The sequence below is a fragment of the Echiichthys vipera genome (genome assembly GCF_963691815.1).
Source record: "Echiichthys vipera genome assembly, contig: SCAFFOLD_42, whole genome shotgun sequence".
NCBI classification, from domain to species: Eukaryota; Metazoa; Chordata; class Actinopteri; order Perciformes; family Trachinidae; genus Echiichthys; species Echiichthys vipera.
Genome location: NW_028154868.1, coordinates 15,434 through 31,269, shown reverse-complemented (window position 1 = coordinate 31,269; position 15,836 = coordinate 15,434). Strand labels below are relative to the sequence as shown.

Below are 15,836 nucleotides of genomic sequence, written 5' to 3'. Positions count from 1 at the left end.
CAGGAAGTTAGGAGGGAGAGACAGGAAGTTAGGAGGGAGAGAAAGGAAGTGAGGAGGGAGAGACAGGAAGTGAGGAGGGAGAGACAGGAAGTGAGGAGGGAGAGACGGGAAGTTAGAAGGAAGAGACAGGAAGTTAGAAGGGAGAGACAGGAAGTTAGGAGGGAGAGACAGGAGGTGAGGAGGAAGAGAGACAGGAAGTTGGGAGGGAGAGACAGGAAGTTAGGAGAGAGAGAGACAGGAAGTGAGGAGGGAGGGACAGGAAGTTAGGAGGGAGAGAGACAGGAAGTTAGGAAGGAGGGACAGGAAGTGAGGGGGGAGAGAGACAGGAAGTGAGGAGGGACCGACGGGGAAGTTAGGAGGGAGAGACAGGAAGATAGGAGGGAGGGACAGGAAGTGAGGAGGGAGAGACAGGAAGTTAGGAGGGAGAGACAGGAAGTGAGGAGGGAGAGACAGGAGGTGAGGAGGAAGAGACAGGAAGTGAGGAGGGAGAGACAGGAAGTTAGGAGGGAGAGACAGGAAGTGAGAAGGGAGAGACGGGAAGTTAGGAGGGAGAGGCAGGAAGTGAGGAGGGAGAGACAGGATGTTAGGAGGGAGAGACAGGAAGTGCGGAGGGAGAGACAGGAAGTGAGGAGGGAGAGACAGGAAGTGAGGAGGGAGAGACAGGAAGTGAGGAGGGAGGGACAGGAAGTTAGGAGGGAGAGACAGGAAGTGAGGAGGGAGAGACAGGAAGTTCGGAGGGAGAGACAGGAAGTGAGGAGGGAGGGACAGGAAGTTAGGAGGGAGAGAGACAGGAAGTGAGGAGGGAGAGACAGGATGTGAGGAGGGGGAGAGACAGGAAGTGAGGAGGGAGAGAGACAGGAAGTGAGGAGGGAAAGACAGGAAGTGAGGAGGGGGAGAGACAGGAAGTGAGGAGGGAGAGAAAGGAAGTTAGGAGAGAGAGAGACAGGAAGTTAGGAGGGAGAGACAGGAAGTGAGGAGGAGGAGACAGGATGTGAGGAGGGAGAGACAGGAAGTTAGGAGGGAGAGAAAGGAAGTTAGGAGAGAGAGACAGGAAGTGAGGAGGGGGAGAGACAGGAAGTGAGGGGGGAAAGACAGGAAGTGAGGAGGGGGAGAGACAGGAAGTTAGGAGGGAGAGACAGGAAGTTAGGAGAGACAGACAAAGAGAAAGAGAGGAGGGAGGGACAGGAAGTGAGGGGGGAGAGACAGGAAGTGAGGAGGGAGAGACAGGAAGTGAGGAGGGAGAGACAGGATGTTAGGAGGGAGAGACAGGAAGTGAGGAGGGAGAGACAGGAAGTTAGGAGAGAGAGAGACAGGAAGTGAGGAGGGAGAGACAGGAAGTTAGGAGAGAGAGAGACAGGAAGTGAGGAGGGAGAGACAGGAAGTGAGGAGGGAGAGACAGGAAGTTAGGAGGGAGAGACAGGAAGTGAGGAGGGAGAGACAGGAGGTGAGGAGGAAGAGACAGGAAGTGAGGAGGGAGAGACAGGAAGTTAGGAGGGAGAGACAGGAAGTGAGGGAGAGACAGGAAGTAAGGAGGGAGAGACAGGAAGTGAGGAGAGATAGACAGAAAGTGAGTAGGGAGAGACAGGAAGTTAGGAGGGAGACAGGAAGTTAGGAGGGAGAGACAGGAAGTGAGGAGAGAGAGACAGGAAGTTAGGAGGAAGAGACAGGAAGTGAGGAGGGAGAGACAGGAAGTGAGGAGGGAGAGGCAGGAAGTGAGGAGGGAGAGACAGGAAGTTAGGAGGGAGAGACAGGAAGTGAGGAGGGAGAGACAGGAATCGAGGAGGGAGAGAGACAGGAAGTGAGGAGGGAGAGAGACAGGAAGTGAGGAGAGAGAGACAGGAAGTGAGGAGGGAGAGACAGGAAGTTAGGAGGAAGAGACAGGAAGTGAGGAGGGAGAGACAGGAAGTTAGGAGGGAGAGACAGGAAGTGAGGAGGGAGAGACAGGAAGTTAGGAGGGAGAGACAGGAAGTTAGGAGGGAGAGACAGGAAGTGAGGAGGGAGAGACAGGAGGTGAGGAGGAAGAGACAGGAAGTGAGGAGGGAGAGACAGGAAGTTAGGAGGGAGAGACAGGAAGTGAGGAGGGACAGACGGGAAGTGAGGAGGGACAGACAGGAAGTGAGGAGGGAGAGACAGGAAGTTAGGAGGGACCGACAGGAAGTGAGGAGGGAGAGAGACAGGAAGTGAGGAGGGACCGACAGGAAGTGAGGAGGGAGAGAGACAGGAAGTAAGGAGGGACAGACAGGAAGTTGGGAGGGAGAGACAGGAAGTGAGGAGGGAGAGACAGGAAGTTAGGAGGGAGACAGGAAGTTAGGAGGGAGAGACAGGAAGTGAGGAGAGAGAGACAGGAAGTTAGGAGGGAGAGGCAGGAAGTGAGGAGGGAGAGACAGGAAGTTAGGAGGGAGAGACAGGAAGTTAGGAGGGAGAGACAGGAAGTGAGGAGGGAGAGACAGGAAGTTAGGAGAGAGAGACAGGAAGTGAGGAGGGAGAGACAGGACGTTAGGAGGGGGAGACAGGAAGTTAGGAGGGAGAGAGACAGGAAGTGAGGAGGGAGAGAGACAGGAAGTGAGGAGGGAGAGAGACAGGAAGTGAGGAGGGACCGACGGGGAAGTTAGGAGAGAGAGACAGGAAGTGAAGAGGGAGAGGCAGGAAGTTAGGAGGGATAGACAGGAAGTTAAGAGGGAGAGACGGGAAGTGAGGAGGGAGAGACAGGAAGTTAGAAGGGAGAGAGACAGGAAGTAAGGAGGGACAGACAGGAAGTTGGGAGGGAGAGACAGGAAGTGAGGAGGGAGAGACAGGAAGTTAGGAGGGAGACAGGAAGTTAGGAGGGAGAGACAGGAAGTGAGGAGAGAGAGACAGGAAGTTAGGAGGGAGAGACAGGAAGTGAGGAGGGAGGCACAGGAAGTTAGGAGGGAGAGAGACAGGAAGTGAGGAGGGAGAGAGACAGGAAGTGAGGAGGGGGAGAGACAGGAAGTGAGGAGGGAGAGACAGGAAGTGAGGAGAGAGACACAGGAAGTTAGGAGGGAGAGACAGGAAGTGAGGAGAGAGAGACAGGAAGTTGGGAGGGAGAAACAGGAAGTGAGAAGGCAGAGACAGGAAGTTAGGAGAGAGAGACAGGAAGTGAGGAGGAGACAGGAAGTGAGGAGGGAGAGACAGGAAGTTAGGAGGGAGAGACAGGAAGTGAGGAGGGAGAGACGGGAAGTGAGGAGGGAGAGACAGGAAGTTAGAAGGGAGAGACAGGAAGTGAGGAGGGAGAGACCGGAAGTTAAGAGGGAGAGACAGGAAGTGAGGAGGGAGAGACAGGAAGTTAGGAGAGAGAGAGACAGGAAGTGAGGAGGGAGAGAGACAGGAAGTGAGGAGGGAGAGACAGGATGTGAGGAGGGAGAGACAGGAAGTTAGGAGGGAGAGAGACAGGAAGTTAGGAGGGAGAGACAGGAAGTTAGGAGAGAGAGAGACAGGAAGTGAGGAGGGAGAGACAGGAAGTTAGGAGGGAGAGACGGGAAGTTAGGAGGGAGAGACAGGAAGTTAGGAGGGAGAGACAGGAAGTGAGGAGGGAGAGACAGGAAGTGAGGAGGGAGAGACAGGAATTAGGAGGGAGAGACAGGAAGTGAGGAGGGAGAGACAGGAAGGGAGGAGGGAGAGACAGGAAGTGAGGAGGGAGAGAGACAGGAAGTGAGGAGGGAGAGAGAAAGGGAGTGAGGAGGGAGAGACAGGAAGTTAGGAGGGAATGACGGGAAGTTAGGAGGGAGAGAGACAGGAAGTGAGGAGGGAGAGACAGGAAGTTAGGAGGGAGAGACAGGAAGTGAGGAGGGACCGACAGGAAGTGAGGAGGGAGAGAGACAGGAAGTGAGGAGGGAGAGACAGGAAGTTAGGAGGGAGAGACAGGAAGTGAGAAGTAAGAGACAGGAAGTTAGGAGAGAGAGACAGGAAGTGAGGAGAGAGAGACAGGAAGTGAGGAGGGAGAGACAGGAAGTGAGGAGGGAGAGACAGGAAGTGAGGAGGGAGAGACAGGAAGTTAGGAGGGAGAGAAAGGAAGTGAGGAGGGAGAGACAGGAAGTTAGGAGGGAGAGACAGGAAGTTAGGAGGGAGAGACAGGAAGTGAGGAGGGAGAGACAGGAAGTGAGGAGGGAGAGACAGGAATTAGGAGGGAGAGACAGGAAGTGAGGAGGGAGAGACAGGAAGGGAGGAGGGAGAGACAGGAAGTGAGGAGGGAGAGACAGGAAGTTAGGAGGGAGAGACAGGAAGTGAGGAGGGAGAAACAGGAAGTGAGGAGGGAGAGACAGGAAGTTAGGAGGGAGAGACAGGAAGTTAGGAGGGAGAGACAGAAAGTGAGGAGGGTGAGACAGGAAGTTAGGAGGGAAAGACAGGAAGTGAGGAGGGAGAGACAGGATGTGAGGAGGGAGAGACAGGAAGTGAGGAGGGAGAGACAGGAAGTGAGGAGGGAGAGACAGGATGTGAGGAGGGAGAGACAGGAAGTTAGGAGGGAGAGACAGGAAGTTAGGAGGGAGAGAAAGGAAGTGAGGAGGGAGAGACAGGAAGTTAGGAGGAAGAGACAGGAAGTGAGGAGGGAGAGACAGGAAGTGAGGAGGGAGAGACAGGAAGTTAGGAGGGAGGGAAAGGAAGTGAGGGGGGGAGAGAGACAGGAAGTGAGGAGGGACCAACGGGGAAGTTAGGAGGGAGAGACAGGAAGTAAGGAGAGAGAGACAGGAAGTTAGGAGGGAGAGACAGGAAGTTAGGAGAGAGAGAGACAGGAAGTTCGGAGGGAGAGAGACAGGATGTGAGGAGGGAGAGACAGGAAGTTCGGAGGGAGAGACAGGAAGTGAGGAGGGAGGGACAGGAAGTTAGGAGGGAGAGAGACAGGAAGTGAGGAGGGAGAGAGACAGGAAGTGAGGAGGGAGAGAGACAGGAAGTTAGGAGGAAGGGACAGGAAGTGAGGGGGGAGAGAGACAGGAAGTTGGGAGGGACCGACAGGAAGTGAGGAGGGAGAGAGACAAGAAGTGAGGAGAGAGAGACAGGAAGTTAGGAGGGAGAGAGACAGGAAGTGAGGAGGGAGAGAGACAGGAAGTGAGGAGGGAGAGACAGGAAGTGAGGAGGGAGGGACAGGAAGTTAGGAGGGAGAGAGACAGGAAGTGAGGAGGGAGAGACAGGAAGTTAGGAGGGAGTGAGACAGGAAGTGAGGAGGGAGAGACGGGAAGTGAGGAGGGAGGGGCAGGAAGTTAGGAGGGAGAGAGACAGGAAGTGAGGAGGGAGAGACGGGAAGTGAGGAGGGAGAGACAGGATGTGAGGAGGGAGAGACAGGAAGTCAGGAGGGAGAGACAGGAAGTGAGGAGGGAGAGACGGGAAGTGAGGAGGGAGAGACGGGAAGTTAGGAGGGAGAGGCAGGAAGTGAGGAGGGAGAGACAGGAAGTGAGAAGGGAGAGACAGGAAGTTAGGAGGGAGAGACAGGAAGTTAGGAGAGAGAGACAGGAAGTGAAGAGGGAGAGACAGGAAGTTAGGAGAGGAGAGACAGGAAGTGAGGAGGGAGAGACAGGAATTAGGAGGGAGAGACAGGAAGTTAGGAGGGAGAGACGGGAAGTGAGGCGGGAGAGACAGGAAGTGAGGAGGGAGAGACAGGAAGTTAGGAGAGAGAGACAGGAAGTTAGGAGGGAGAGACAGGAAGTTAGGAGGGAGAGACAGGAAGTGAGGAGGGAGAGAGACAGGAAGTGAGGAGGGAGAGAGACAGGAAGTTAGGAGGGAGAGACAGGAAGTGAGGGAGAGACAGGAAGTAAGGAGGGACAGACAGGAAGTTGGGAGGGAGAGACAGGAAGTGAGGAGGGAGAGACAGGAAGTGAGGAGGGAGGGACAGGAAGTTAGGAGGGAGAGAGACAGGAAGTGAGGAGGGAGAGACGGGATGTGAGGAGGGAGAGACAGGAAGTGAGGAGAGAGAGACAGGAAGTTAGGAGGAAGAGACAGGAAGTGAGGAGGGAGAGACAGGAAGTGACTCACTGGAGCAGTGTCTGAACTCGAAGCGCAGGTGGGAGCCCCGGAAGCGGTCGATTGGGATCGGTAGTTTGATTCCCTCGCTCCACCGCGGGCTGTTGTTGTGGTAGAGCACGAAGGAGCGGTGGTCCGGCGCGGGGGGCTCGCCGGAACCCAGACTGATGCAGTCCTGCGGGGGGGGGGGGGGGTAAACGGCGTGAGACCACCAAACAGGAAACAGGAAACAGGAAGTGAGTGTACGCTGCGTCCCCCATACCTTGAGGGTCTCGCCGTCGGCGTGCAGCACGTACACGGCGACCTCGATGTTCTTCTGGACGCTCTTGCCGCCGCGCTCGAACTCGCCGCGCTCCAGCGTGAGGTACAGGTCGTTCCGCACGTCCCCTGGGGACGAGAGGGCGCGCGCACGTTAGCGCGCGGCTACAAAGAGACGCAGAACGACCACAAAGAGACGCAAAACGACCTCAAAGAGACACAAAACGACCTCAAAGAGACACAAAACGACCTCAAAGAGACACAAAACGACCTCAAAGAGACACAGAACGACCTCAAAGAGACACAAAACGACCTCAAAGAGACACAAAACAACTACAAAGAGACACAGAACAGCTACAAAGAGACACAAAACAACCACAAAGAGACACAAAACAACTTCAAAGAGACACAAAACAACTACAAAGAGACACAAAACAACTACAAAGAGACACAAAACAACAACAAAGAGACACAAAACAACCACAAAGAGACAAAACAACTACAAAGAGACACGAAACAACCACGAAGAGACACAAAACAACTACAGAGAGACACAAGACAACTACAAAGAGACACGAAACAACCACAAAGAGACACAGAACGACCTCAAAGAGACACAAAACGACCACAAAGAGACACCAAACAACCACAAAGAGACACAAAATGACCTCAAAGAGACACAAAACAACTACAAAGAGACACAAAACGACCACAAAGAGACATAGTAGTTGTTTTGTGTCTCTTTGAAGTTGTTTTGTGTGTCTTTGTAGTTGTTTTGTGTCTCTTTGTAGTTGTATTGTGTCTCTTTGTGGTCGTTTTGTGTCTCTTTGTGGTTGTTTTGTGTGTCTTTGTGGTTGTTTTGTGTCTGTTTGAGGTCGTTTTGTGTCTCTTTGTAGTTGTTTTGTGTCTCTTTGTGGTTGTTTTGTGTCTCTTTGTGGTTGTTTTTTGTCTCTTTGTAGTTGTTTTGTGCCTCTTTGTAGTTGTTTTTTGTCTCTTTGTGGTTGTTTTGTGTGTCTTTGTAGTTGTTTTGTGTCTCTTTGTGGTTGTTTTGTGTCTCTTTGTAGTTGTTTTGTGTCTCTTTGTAGTTGTTTTGTGTCTCTTTGTGGTTGTTTTGTGTCTGTTTGTGGTTGTTTTGTGTCTCTTTGAGGTCGTTTTGTGTCTCTTTGTAGTTGTTTTGTGTCTCTTTGTTGTGGTTTTTTGTCTCTTTGTAGTTGTTTTGTGTCTCTTTGTGGTTGTTTTGTGTCTCTTTGTAGTTGTTTTGTGTCTCTTTGTGGTTGTTTTGTGTCTCTTTGTAGTTGTTTTGTGTCTCTTTGTGGTCGTTTTGTGTCTCTTTGTGGTTGTTTTGTCTCTTTGTAGTTGTTTTGTGTCTCTTTGTGGTTGTTTTGTGTCTGTTTGTGGTTGTTTCATGTCTCGTTGTGGTTGTTTTGTGTCTCTTTGTAGTTGTTTTGTGTCTCTTTGTAGTTGTTTTTTGTCTCTTTGTAGTTGTTTTGTGTCTCTTTGTTGTGGTTTTTTGTCTCTTTGTAGTTGTTTTGTGTCTCTGTGTTGTCGTTTTGTGTCTATTTGAGGTTGTTTTGTGTTTCTTTGTGGTTGTTTTGTGTCTCTTTGAAGTCGTTTTGTGTCTCTTTGTAGTTGTTTTGTGTCTCTTTGTGGTCGTTCAGTGTCTCTCTGTGGTTGTTTTGTGTCTCTTTGAGGTCGTTTTGTGTCGCTTTGAGGTCGTTCTGTGTCTCTTTGAGGTCGTTTTGTGTGTCTTTGAGGTCGTTTTGTGTCTCTTTGAGGTCGTTCTGTGTCTCTTTGAGGTCGTTTTGTGTCTCTTTGAGATCGTTTCCTGTCTCTTTGTGGTTGTTTTGTGTCTCTTTGTGGTTGTTTTGTGTCTCTTTGAGGTCGTTTCGTGTCTCTTTGAGGTCGTTTTGTGTCTCTTTGAGGTCGTTTTCTGTCTCTTTGTGGTTGTTTTGTGTCTCTTTGTAGTTGTTTTGTGTCTCTTTGTGGTCGTTTTGTGTCTCTTTGTAGTTGTTTTGTGTCTCTTTGAGGTTGTTTTGTGTGTCTTTGTGGTTGTTTTGTGTCTCTTTGTAGTTGTTTTGTGTCTCTTTGTGGTCGTTTTGTGTCTCTTTGTGGTTGTTTTGTGTCTCTTTGTGGTTGTTTTGTGTCTCTTTGAGTTCGTTTTGTGTCTCTTTGTGGTTGTTTTGTGTCTGTTTGTGGTTGTTTCATGTCTCGTTGTGGTTGTTTTGTGTCTCTTTGTAGTTGTTTTGTGTCTCTTTGTGGTTGTTTTGTGTGTCTTTGTAGTTGTTTTGTGTCTCTTTGAGGTCGTTTTGTGTCTCTTTGTAGTTGTTTTGTGTCTCTTTGTAGTCGTTTTGTGTCTCTTTGAGGTCGTTTTGTGTGTCTTTGAGGTCGTTTTGTGTCTCTCTGTGGTTGTTTTGTGTGTCTTTGAGGTCGTTTTGTGTCTCTTTGAGGTCGTTCTGTGTCTCTTTGAGGTCGTTTTGTGTGTCTTTGAGGTCGTTTTGTGTCTCTTTGAGGTCGTTCTGTGTCTCTTTGAGGTCGTTTTGTGTCTCTTTGAGGTCGTTTTGTGTCTCTTTGAGGTCGTTTCATGTCTCTTTGAGGTCGTTTTGTGTCTCTTTGAGGTCGTTTTGTGTCTCTTTGTGGTTGTTTTGTGTCTCTTTGTGGTTGTTCTGTGTCTCTTTGTAGTTGTTTTGTGTCTCTTTGTGGTTGTTTTGTGTCTCTTTGAGGTCATTCTGTGTCTCTTTGAGGTCGTTTTGTGTCTCTTTGAGGTCGTTTTGTGTCTCTTTGTGGTCGTTTTGTGTCTCTTTGAGGTCGTTTTGTCTCTCTCTGTGGTTGTTTTGTGTCTTTTTGAGGTTGTTTTGTCTCTTTGTAGTTGTTTTGTGTCTCTTTGTGTTTGTTTTGTGTCTCTTTGAGGCTGTTTCATGTCTCTTTGAGGTCATTCTGTGTCTCTTTGAGGTCGTTTTGTGTCTCTTTGTGGTCGTTTTGTGTCTCTTTGAGGTCGTTTTGTCTCTCTCTGTGGTTGTTTTGTGTCTTTTTGAGGTTGTTTTGTCTCTTTGTAGTTGTTTTGTGTCTCTTTGTGTTTGTTTTGTGTCTCTTTGAGGCTGTTTTGTGTCTCTTTGAGGTCGTTTTTTGTCTCTTTGAGGCTGTTTTGTGTCTCTGCGTAGTTGTTTTATGTCTCTTTGTAGTTGTTTTATGTCTCTTTGTGGTTGTTTTGTGTCTCTTTGTGGTTGTTTTGTGTCACTTTGAGGTCGTTTTTTGTCTCTTTGAGGCTGTTTTGTGTCTCTGCGTAGTTGTTTTATGTCTCTTTGTAGTTGTTTTATGTCTCTTTGTGGTTTTTTTGTGTCTCTTTGTGGTTGTTTTGTGTCTCTTTGTAGTTGTTTTGTGTCTCTTTCTAGTTGTTTTGTTTCTCTTTGTAGTTGTTTCGTGTCTCTTTGTTGTTGTTTTGTGTCTGTTTGTAGTTGTTTTGTGTCTCTTTGTGGTTGTTTTGTGTCTCTTTGTGGTCGTTTTGTGTCTCTTTGTAGTTGTTTTGTGTCTCTTTGAGGTTGTTTTGTGTGTCTTTGTGGTTGTTTTGTGTCTCTTTGTAGTTGTTTTGTGTCTCTTTGTGGTCGTTTTGTGTCTCTTTGTGGTCGTTTTGTGTCTCTTTGAGGTTGTTTTGTGTCTGTTTGTGGTTGTTTTGTGTGTCTTTGTGGTTGTTTTGTGTCTCTTTGAGGTCGTTTTGTGTCTCTTTGTAGTTGTTTTGTGTCTCTTTGTAGTCGTTTTGTGTCTCTTTGTAGTTGTTTTGTGTCTCTCTGTGGTTGTTTTGTGTGTCTTTGAGGTCGTTTTGTGTCTCTTTGAGGTCGTTCTGTGTCTCTTTGAGGTCGTTTTGTGTCTCTTTGAGGTCGTTCTGTGTCTCTTTGAGGTCGTTTTGTGTCTCTTTGAGGTCGTTTTGTGTCTCTTTGAGGTCGTTTCATGTCTCTTTGAGGTCGTTTTGTGTCTCTTTGAGGTCGTTTTGTGTCTCTTTGTGGTTGTTTTGTGTCTCTTTGTGGTTGTTCTGTGTCTCTTTGTAGTTGTTTTGTGTCTCTTTGTGGTTGTTTTGTGTCTCTTTGAGGTCATTCTGTGTCTCTTTGAGGTCGTTTCATGTCTCTTTGAGGTCGTTTTGTGTCTCTTTGAGGTCGTTTTGTGTCTCTTTGTGGTTGTTTTGTGTCTCTTTGTGGTTGTTCTGTGTCTCTTTGTAGTTGTTTTGTGTCTCTTTGTAGTCGTTTTGTGTCTCTTTGAGGTTGTTTTGTGTCTCTTTGTGGTCGTTTCATGTCTCTTTGAGGTCATTCTGTGTCTCTTTGAGGTCGTTCTGTGTCTCTTTGTGGTCGTTTTGTGTCTCTTTGAGGTCGTTTTGTCTCTCTCTGTGGTTGTTTTGTGTCTTTTTGAGGTTGTTTTGTCTCTTTGTAGTTGTTTTGTGTCTCTTTGTGTTTGTTTTGTGTCTCTTTGAGGCTGTTTTTTGTCTCTTTGAGGTCGTTTTTTGTCTCTTTGAGGCTGTTTTGTGTCTCTGCGTAGTTGTTTTATGTCTCTTTGTAGTTGTTTTATGTCTCTTTGTGGTTGTTTTGTGTCTCTTTGTGGTTGTTTTGTGTCACTTTGAGGTCGTTTTTTGTCTCTTTGAGGCTGTTTTGTGTCTCTGCGTAGTTGTTTTATGTCTCTTTGTAGTTGTTTTGTGTCTCTTTCTAGTTGTTTTGTTTCTCTTTGTAGTTGTTTCGTGTCTCTTTGTTGTTGTTTTGTGTCTGTTTGTAGTTGTTTTGTGTCTCTTTGTGGTTGTTTCGTGTCTCTTTGTAGTTGTTTTGTGTCTCTTTGTAGTCGTTTTGTGTCTCTTTGCGGTTGTTTTGTGTCTCTTTGTAGTTGTTTTGTGTCTCTTTGTAGTTGTTTTGTGTCTCTTTGTAGTTGTTTTGTGTCTCTTTGTGGTTGTTTTGTGTCTCTGTAGTTGTTTTGTGTCTCTTTGTAGTCGTTTTGTGTCTCTTTGAGGTTGTTTTGTGTCTCTTTGTGGTCGTTTTGTGTCTCTTTGTAGTCGTTTTTGTCTCTTTGAGGTCGTTCTGTGTCTCTTTGAGGTCGTTTTGTGTCTCTTTGAGGTCGTTTTGTGTCTCTTTGTGGTTGTTTTGTGTCTCTTTGTAGTTGTTTTGTGTCTCTTTGTGTTAGTTTTATGTCTCTTTGAGGTCGTTTTTTGTCTCTTTGAGACTGTTTGTGTCTCTTTGTAGTTGTTTTGTGTCTCTTTGTAGTTGTTTTGTGTCTCTTTGTGGTTGTTTTGTGTCTCTTTGTGGTTGTTCTGTGTCTCTTTGTGGTTGTTTTGTGTCTCTTTGTGGTTGTTTTGTGTCTCTTTGTGGTTGTTCTGTGTCTCTTTGTGGTTGTTTTTTGTCTCTTTGTAGTTGTTTTGTGCCTCTTTGTGGTTGTTTTGTGTCTCTTTGTGGTCGTTTTGTGTCTCTTTGAGGTCGTTTTGTGTCTCTTTGAGATCGTTTCCTGTCTCTTTGTGGTTGTTTTGTGTCTCTGTGGTTGTTTTGTGTCTCTTTGAGGTCATTCTGTGTCTCTTTGAGGTCGTTTTGTGTCTCTTTGTAGTTGTTTTGTGTCTCTTTGAGGTCGTTTTGTGTCTCTCTGAGGTCGTTCTGTATCTTTTTGAGGTCGTTTTGTGTGTCTTTGAGGTCGTTTTGTGTCTCTTTGAGGTCGTTTTGTGTCTCTTTGAGGTCGTTTTGTGTCTCTTTGAGATCGTTTCCTGTCTCTTTGTGGTCGTTTTGTGTCTCTTTGTGGTTGTTTTGTGTCTCTTTGTAGTTGTTTTGTGTCTCTTTGTGGTTGTTTTGTGTCTCTTTTTAGTTGTTTTGTGTCTCTTTGTGGTCGTTTAGTGTCTCTTTGTGGTTGTTTTGTGTCTCTTTGTGTTAGTTTTGTGTCTCTTTGAGGTCGTTTTGTGTCTCTTTGAGGTCGTTTTTTGTCTCTTTGAGGCTGTTTTGTGTCTCTGCGTAGTTGTTTTGTGTCTCTTTGTAGTTGTTTTGTGTCTCTTTGTAGTTGTTTTGTGTCTCTTTGAGGTCGTTTTGTGTCTCTTTGAGGTCGTTTAATGTCTCTTTGTAGTTGTTTTGTGTCTCTTTGTAGTTGTTTTGTGTCTCTTTGAGGTCGTTTTGTGTCTCTTTGTAGTTGTTCTGTGTCTCTTTGTGGTTGTTTGTGTCTCTTTGAGGTCGTTTCGTGTCTCTTTGTAGTTACCCACCCGGCATGATGACGTCGGGGAACCCCAGTTTGCGCGTCACGGCGACGCCCCGGCCGAAGATGAGCGGGTTCTCCCGGCGCACCTGCTCAGTGTCGCCCCTCAGCAGCTGCAGGGAGATGATGAGACCTGCACACACACACACACACACACACACACACACACACACACACACACACACACACACACACACACACACACACACACACACACACTTCACTTTAGTGGCAGCAGATGACAAAATGACTAAAAACAGATGAAAACGCCACAAAAACACATGAAAACACCACAAAAACACATGAAAACACCACAAAAACACATGAAAACACCACAAAAACAGATGAAAACAGATGAAAACACCACAAAAAAACCCACAAAAACGACTAAAAACAGATGAAAACACCAGAAAAACACCACAAAAACGAATAAAAACAGATGAAAACAGATGAAAACGCTACAAAAACAGATGAAAACAACCACAAAAACGAATAAAAACAGATGAAAACAACACAAAAACGACTTAAAACAGATGAAAACACCACAAAAAAAACCACAAAAACGACTAAAACAGATGAAAACACCACAAAAACAGATGAAAACACCACAAAAACGACCAAAAACGGATGAAAACACCACAAAAACACCACAAAAACGACTAAAAACAGATGAAAACACCACAAAAACACCACAAAAACGAATAAAAACAGATGAAAACAGATGAAAACGCTACAAAAACAGATGAAAACAACCACAAAAACGAATAAAAACAGATGAAAACAACACAAAAACGACTTAAAACAGATGAAAACACCACAAAAAAACCCACAAAAACGACTAAAACAGATGAAAACACCACAAAAAAACCCACAAAAACGACTAATAACAGATGAAAACACCAGAAAAACACCACAAAAACGAATAAAAACAGATGAAAACAGATGAAAACGCTACAAAAACAGATGAAAACACCACTAAAACACTTGAAAATACCACAAAAACACATGAAAACACCACAAAAACGACTAAAAACAGATGAAAACAACACTAAATCACATGAAAACGCCACAAAAACACATGAAAACACCACAAAAACACCACAAAAACGACTAAAACACATGAAAACACCACAAAAACACATGAAAACACCTCAAAAACACATGAAAACACCACAAAACACATGAAAACACCACAAAAAATGATGAAAACACAGCAAAAACACCACAAAAACAGATAAAAACACCACAAAAACACATGAAAACACCACAAAAACACATGAAAAAAACACAAAAACACATGAAAACACCACAAAAACGACTAAAAACAGATGAAAACGCCGCAAAAACGACTAAAATCAGATGAAAACACCACAAAAACACATGAAAACACCACAAAAACACATGAAAACACCACAAAAACACATGAAAACACCACAGTAACGGATGAAAACAACACAAAAACACATGAAAACACCACAAAAACGACTAAAAACAGATGAAAACACCACAAAAACACATGAAAACACCACAAAAACAGATGAAAACACCACAAAAAATCATGAAAACACCACAAAAAATGATGAAAACACCACAGAAACACATGAAAAAAACACAAAAACACATGAAAACACCACAAAAACGACTAAAAACAGATGAAAACACCACAAAAACGACTAACAACATATGAAAACACCACAAAAACGACTAAAAACACATGAAAACACCACAAAAACGACCCAAAACACACACACACACACACACACACACACACACACACACACACACACACACCGTAGTTGGTGCTGGGCGCGGTGTATTTGGTGCTGGACTTGCGGATGATGTTCTCGTGGATCTGGTACCACTCGGTCTCGTTGTTGCACCTGCGGAACAACAACAACAACAACAACAACAACAGCGTCGGCCATCTTGAGAAAGGGCACAGCAGAGACACGTTAGCTCATAGCCCGCGTTTACTCTAGGCTACCGTCGGCCATTTTGAGAGAGGGCGCAACAGACACACGTCACCCTGTAGCCTGCGTTTATGGGCTCCCGTCGGCCATCTTGAGAGAGGGCAAGGCGGAGACACGTTAGCCTGTAGCCTGCGTTTACTCTAGGCTACCGTCGGCCATCTTGAGAGAGGGCACGGCGTAGACACGTCACCCCGTAGCCTGCGTTTACAGGCTAACTTCGGCCATCTTGAGAGAGGGCGCGACGGAGACGCGTCAGCCCGTAGCCTGCGTTTACAAGCTAACGTCGGCCATCTTGAGAGAGGGCGCGGCGGAGACACGTCACCCCGTAGCCCGCGTTTACAAGCTAACGTCAGCCATCTTGAGAGAGGGCACGACGGAGACACGTTAGCCTGTAGCCTGCGTTTACAAGCTAACGTCAGCCATCTTGAGAGAGGGCACGACGGAGACACGTTAGCCCATAGCCTGCGTTTACTCTAGGCTACCGTCGGCCATCTTGAGAGAGGGCGCGGCGGAGATATGTCACCCTGTAGCCTGCGTTTACTCCAGGCTACCGTCGGCCATCTTGAGAAAGGGCACAATGGCAACACGTCAGCCCGTAGCTTGCGTTTACAGGCTAACGTCGGCCATCTTGAGAGAGGGCACGGCGGAGACACGTTAGCCCGTAGCCTGCGTTTACTCTAGGCTACCGTCGGCCATCTTGAGAGAGGGCACGACGGAGACACGTCACCCTGTAGCCTGCGTTTACTCTAGGCTAACGTCGGCCATCTTGAGAGAGGGCACGACGGAGACACGTCACCCCGTAGCTTGCGTTTATTCTAGGCTACCGTCGGCCATTTTGAGAAAGGGCACAATGGCGACACGTCAGCCCGTAGCCTGCGTTTACTCTAGGCTAACGTCGGCCATCTTGAGAGAGGGCGCGACGGAGACACGTCAGCCCGTAGCCTGCGTTTACTCTAGGCTACCGTCGGCCATCTTGAGAGAGGGCACGGCGGAGACACGTTAGCCTGTAGCCTGCGTTTACTCTAGGCTACCGTCGGCCATTTTGAGAGAGGGCGCAACAGACACACGTCAGCCCGTAGCCTGCGTTTATGGGCTAACGTCGGCCATCTTGAGAGAGGGCACGACAGAGACACGTCAGCCGGTAGCCTACATTTACAAGCTAACGTCTGCCATCTTGAGAGAGGGCACGGCAGCGACACGTCAGCCTGTAGCCTGCGTTTATGGGCTAACGTCGGCCATCTTGAGAGAGGGCACGGCGGAGACACGTTAGCCTGTAGCCTGCGTTTATGGGCTAACGTCGGCCATCTTGAGAGAGGGCGCAACAGAGACACGTTAGCCTGTAGACTGCATCTACAAGCTACCGTCGGCCATCTTGAGAGAGGGCAAGATGGCCGACGTTTGCCTGCGTTTACTCTAGGCTACCGTCGGCCATCTTGAGAGAGG

General features: G+C 47.3%; 1 protein-coding gene across 1 annotated transcript in view; it reads right to left on the bottom strand.

Annotated features, from left to right (window-relative positions):
- Window positions 1-15,836, bottom strand: part of LOC310966264 (dedicator of cytokinesis protein 3-like) — a gene marked incomplete at its 5' end in the record, with an annotated part of 104,122 nt that overhangs the window by 78,008 nt on the left and 10,278 nt on the right. Inside the window, 4 exon segments of the mRNA XM_083940844.1 lie at window positions 5,983-6,145; window positions 6,233-6,357; window positions 12,431-12,556; window positions 14,215-14,303. Of these exon segments, the coding sequence (XP_083796970.1) occupies window positions 5,983-6,145; window positions 6,233-6,357; window positions 12,431-12,556; window positions 14,215-14,303 (503 nt within the window).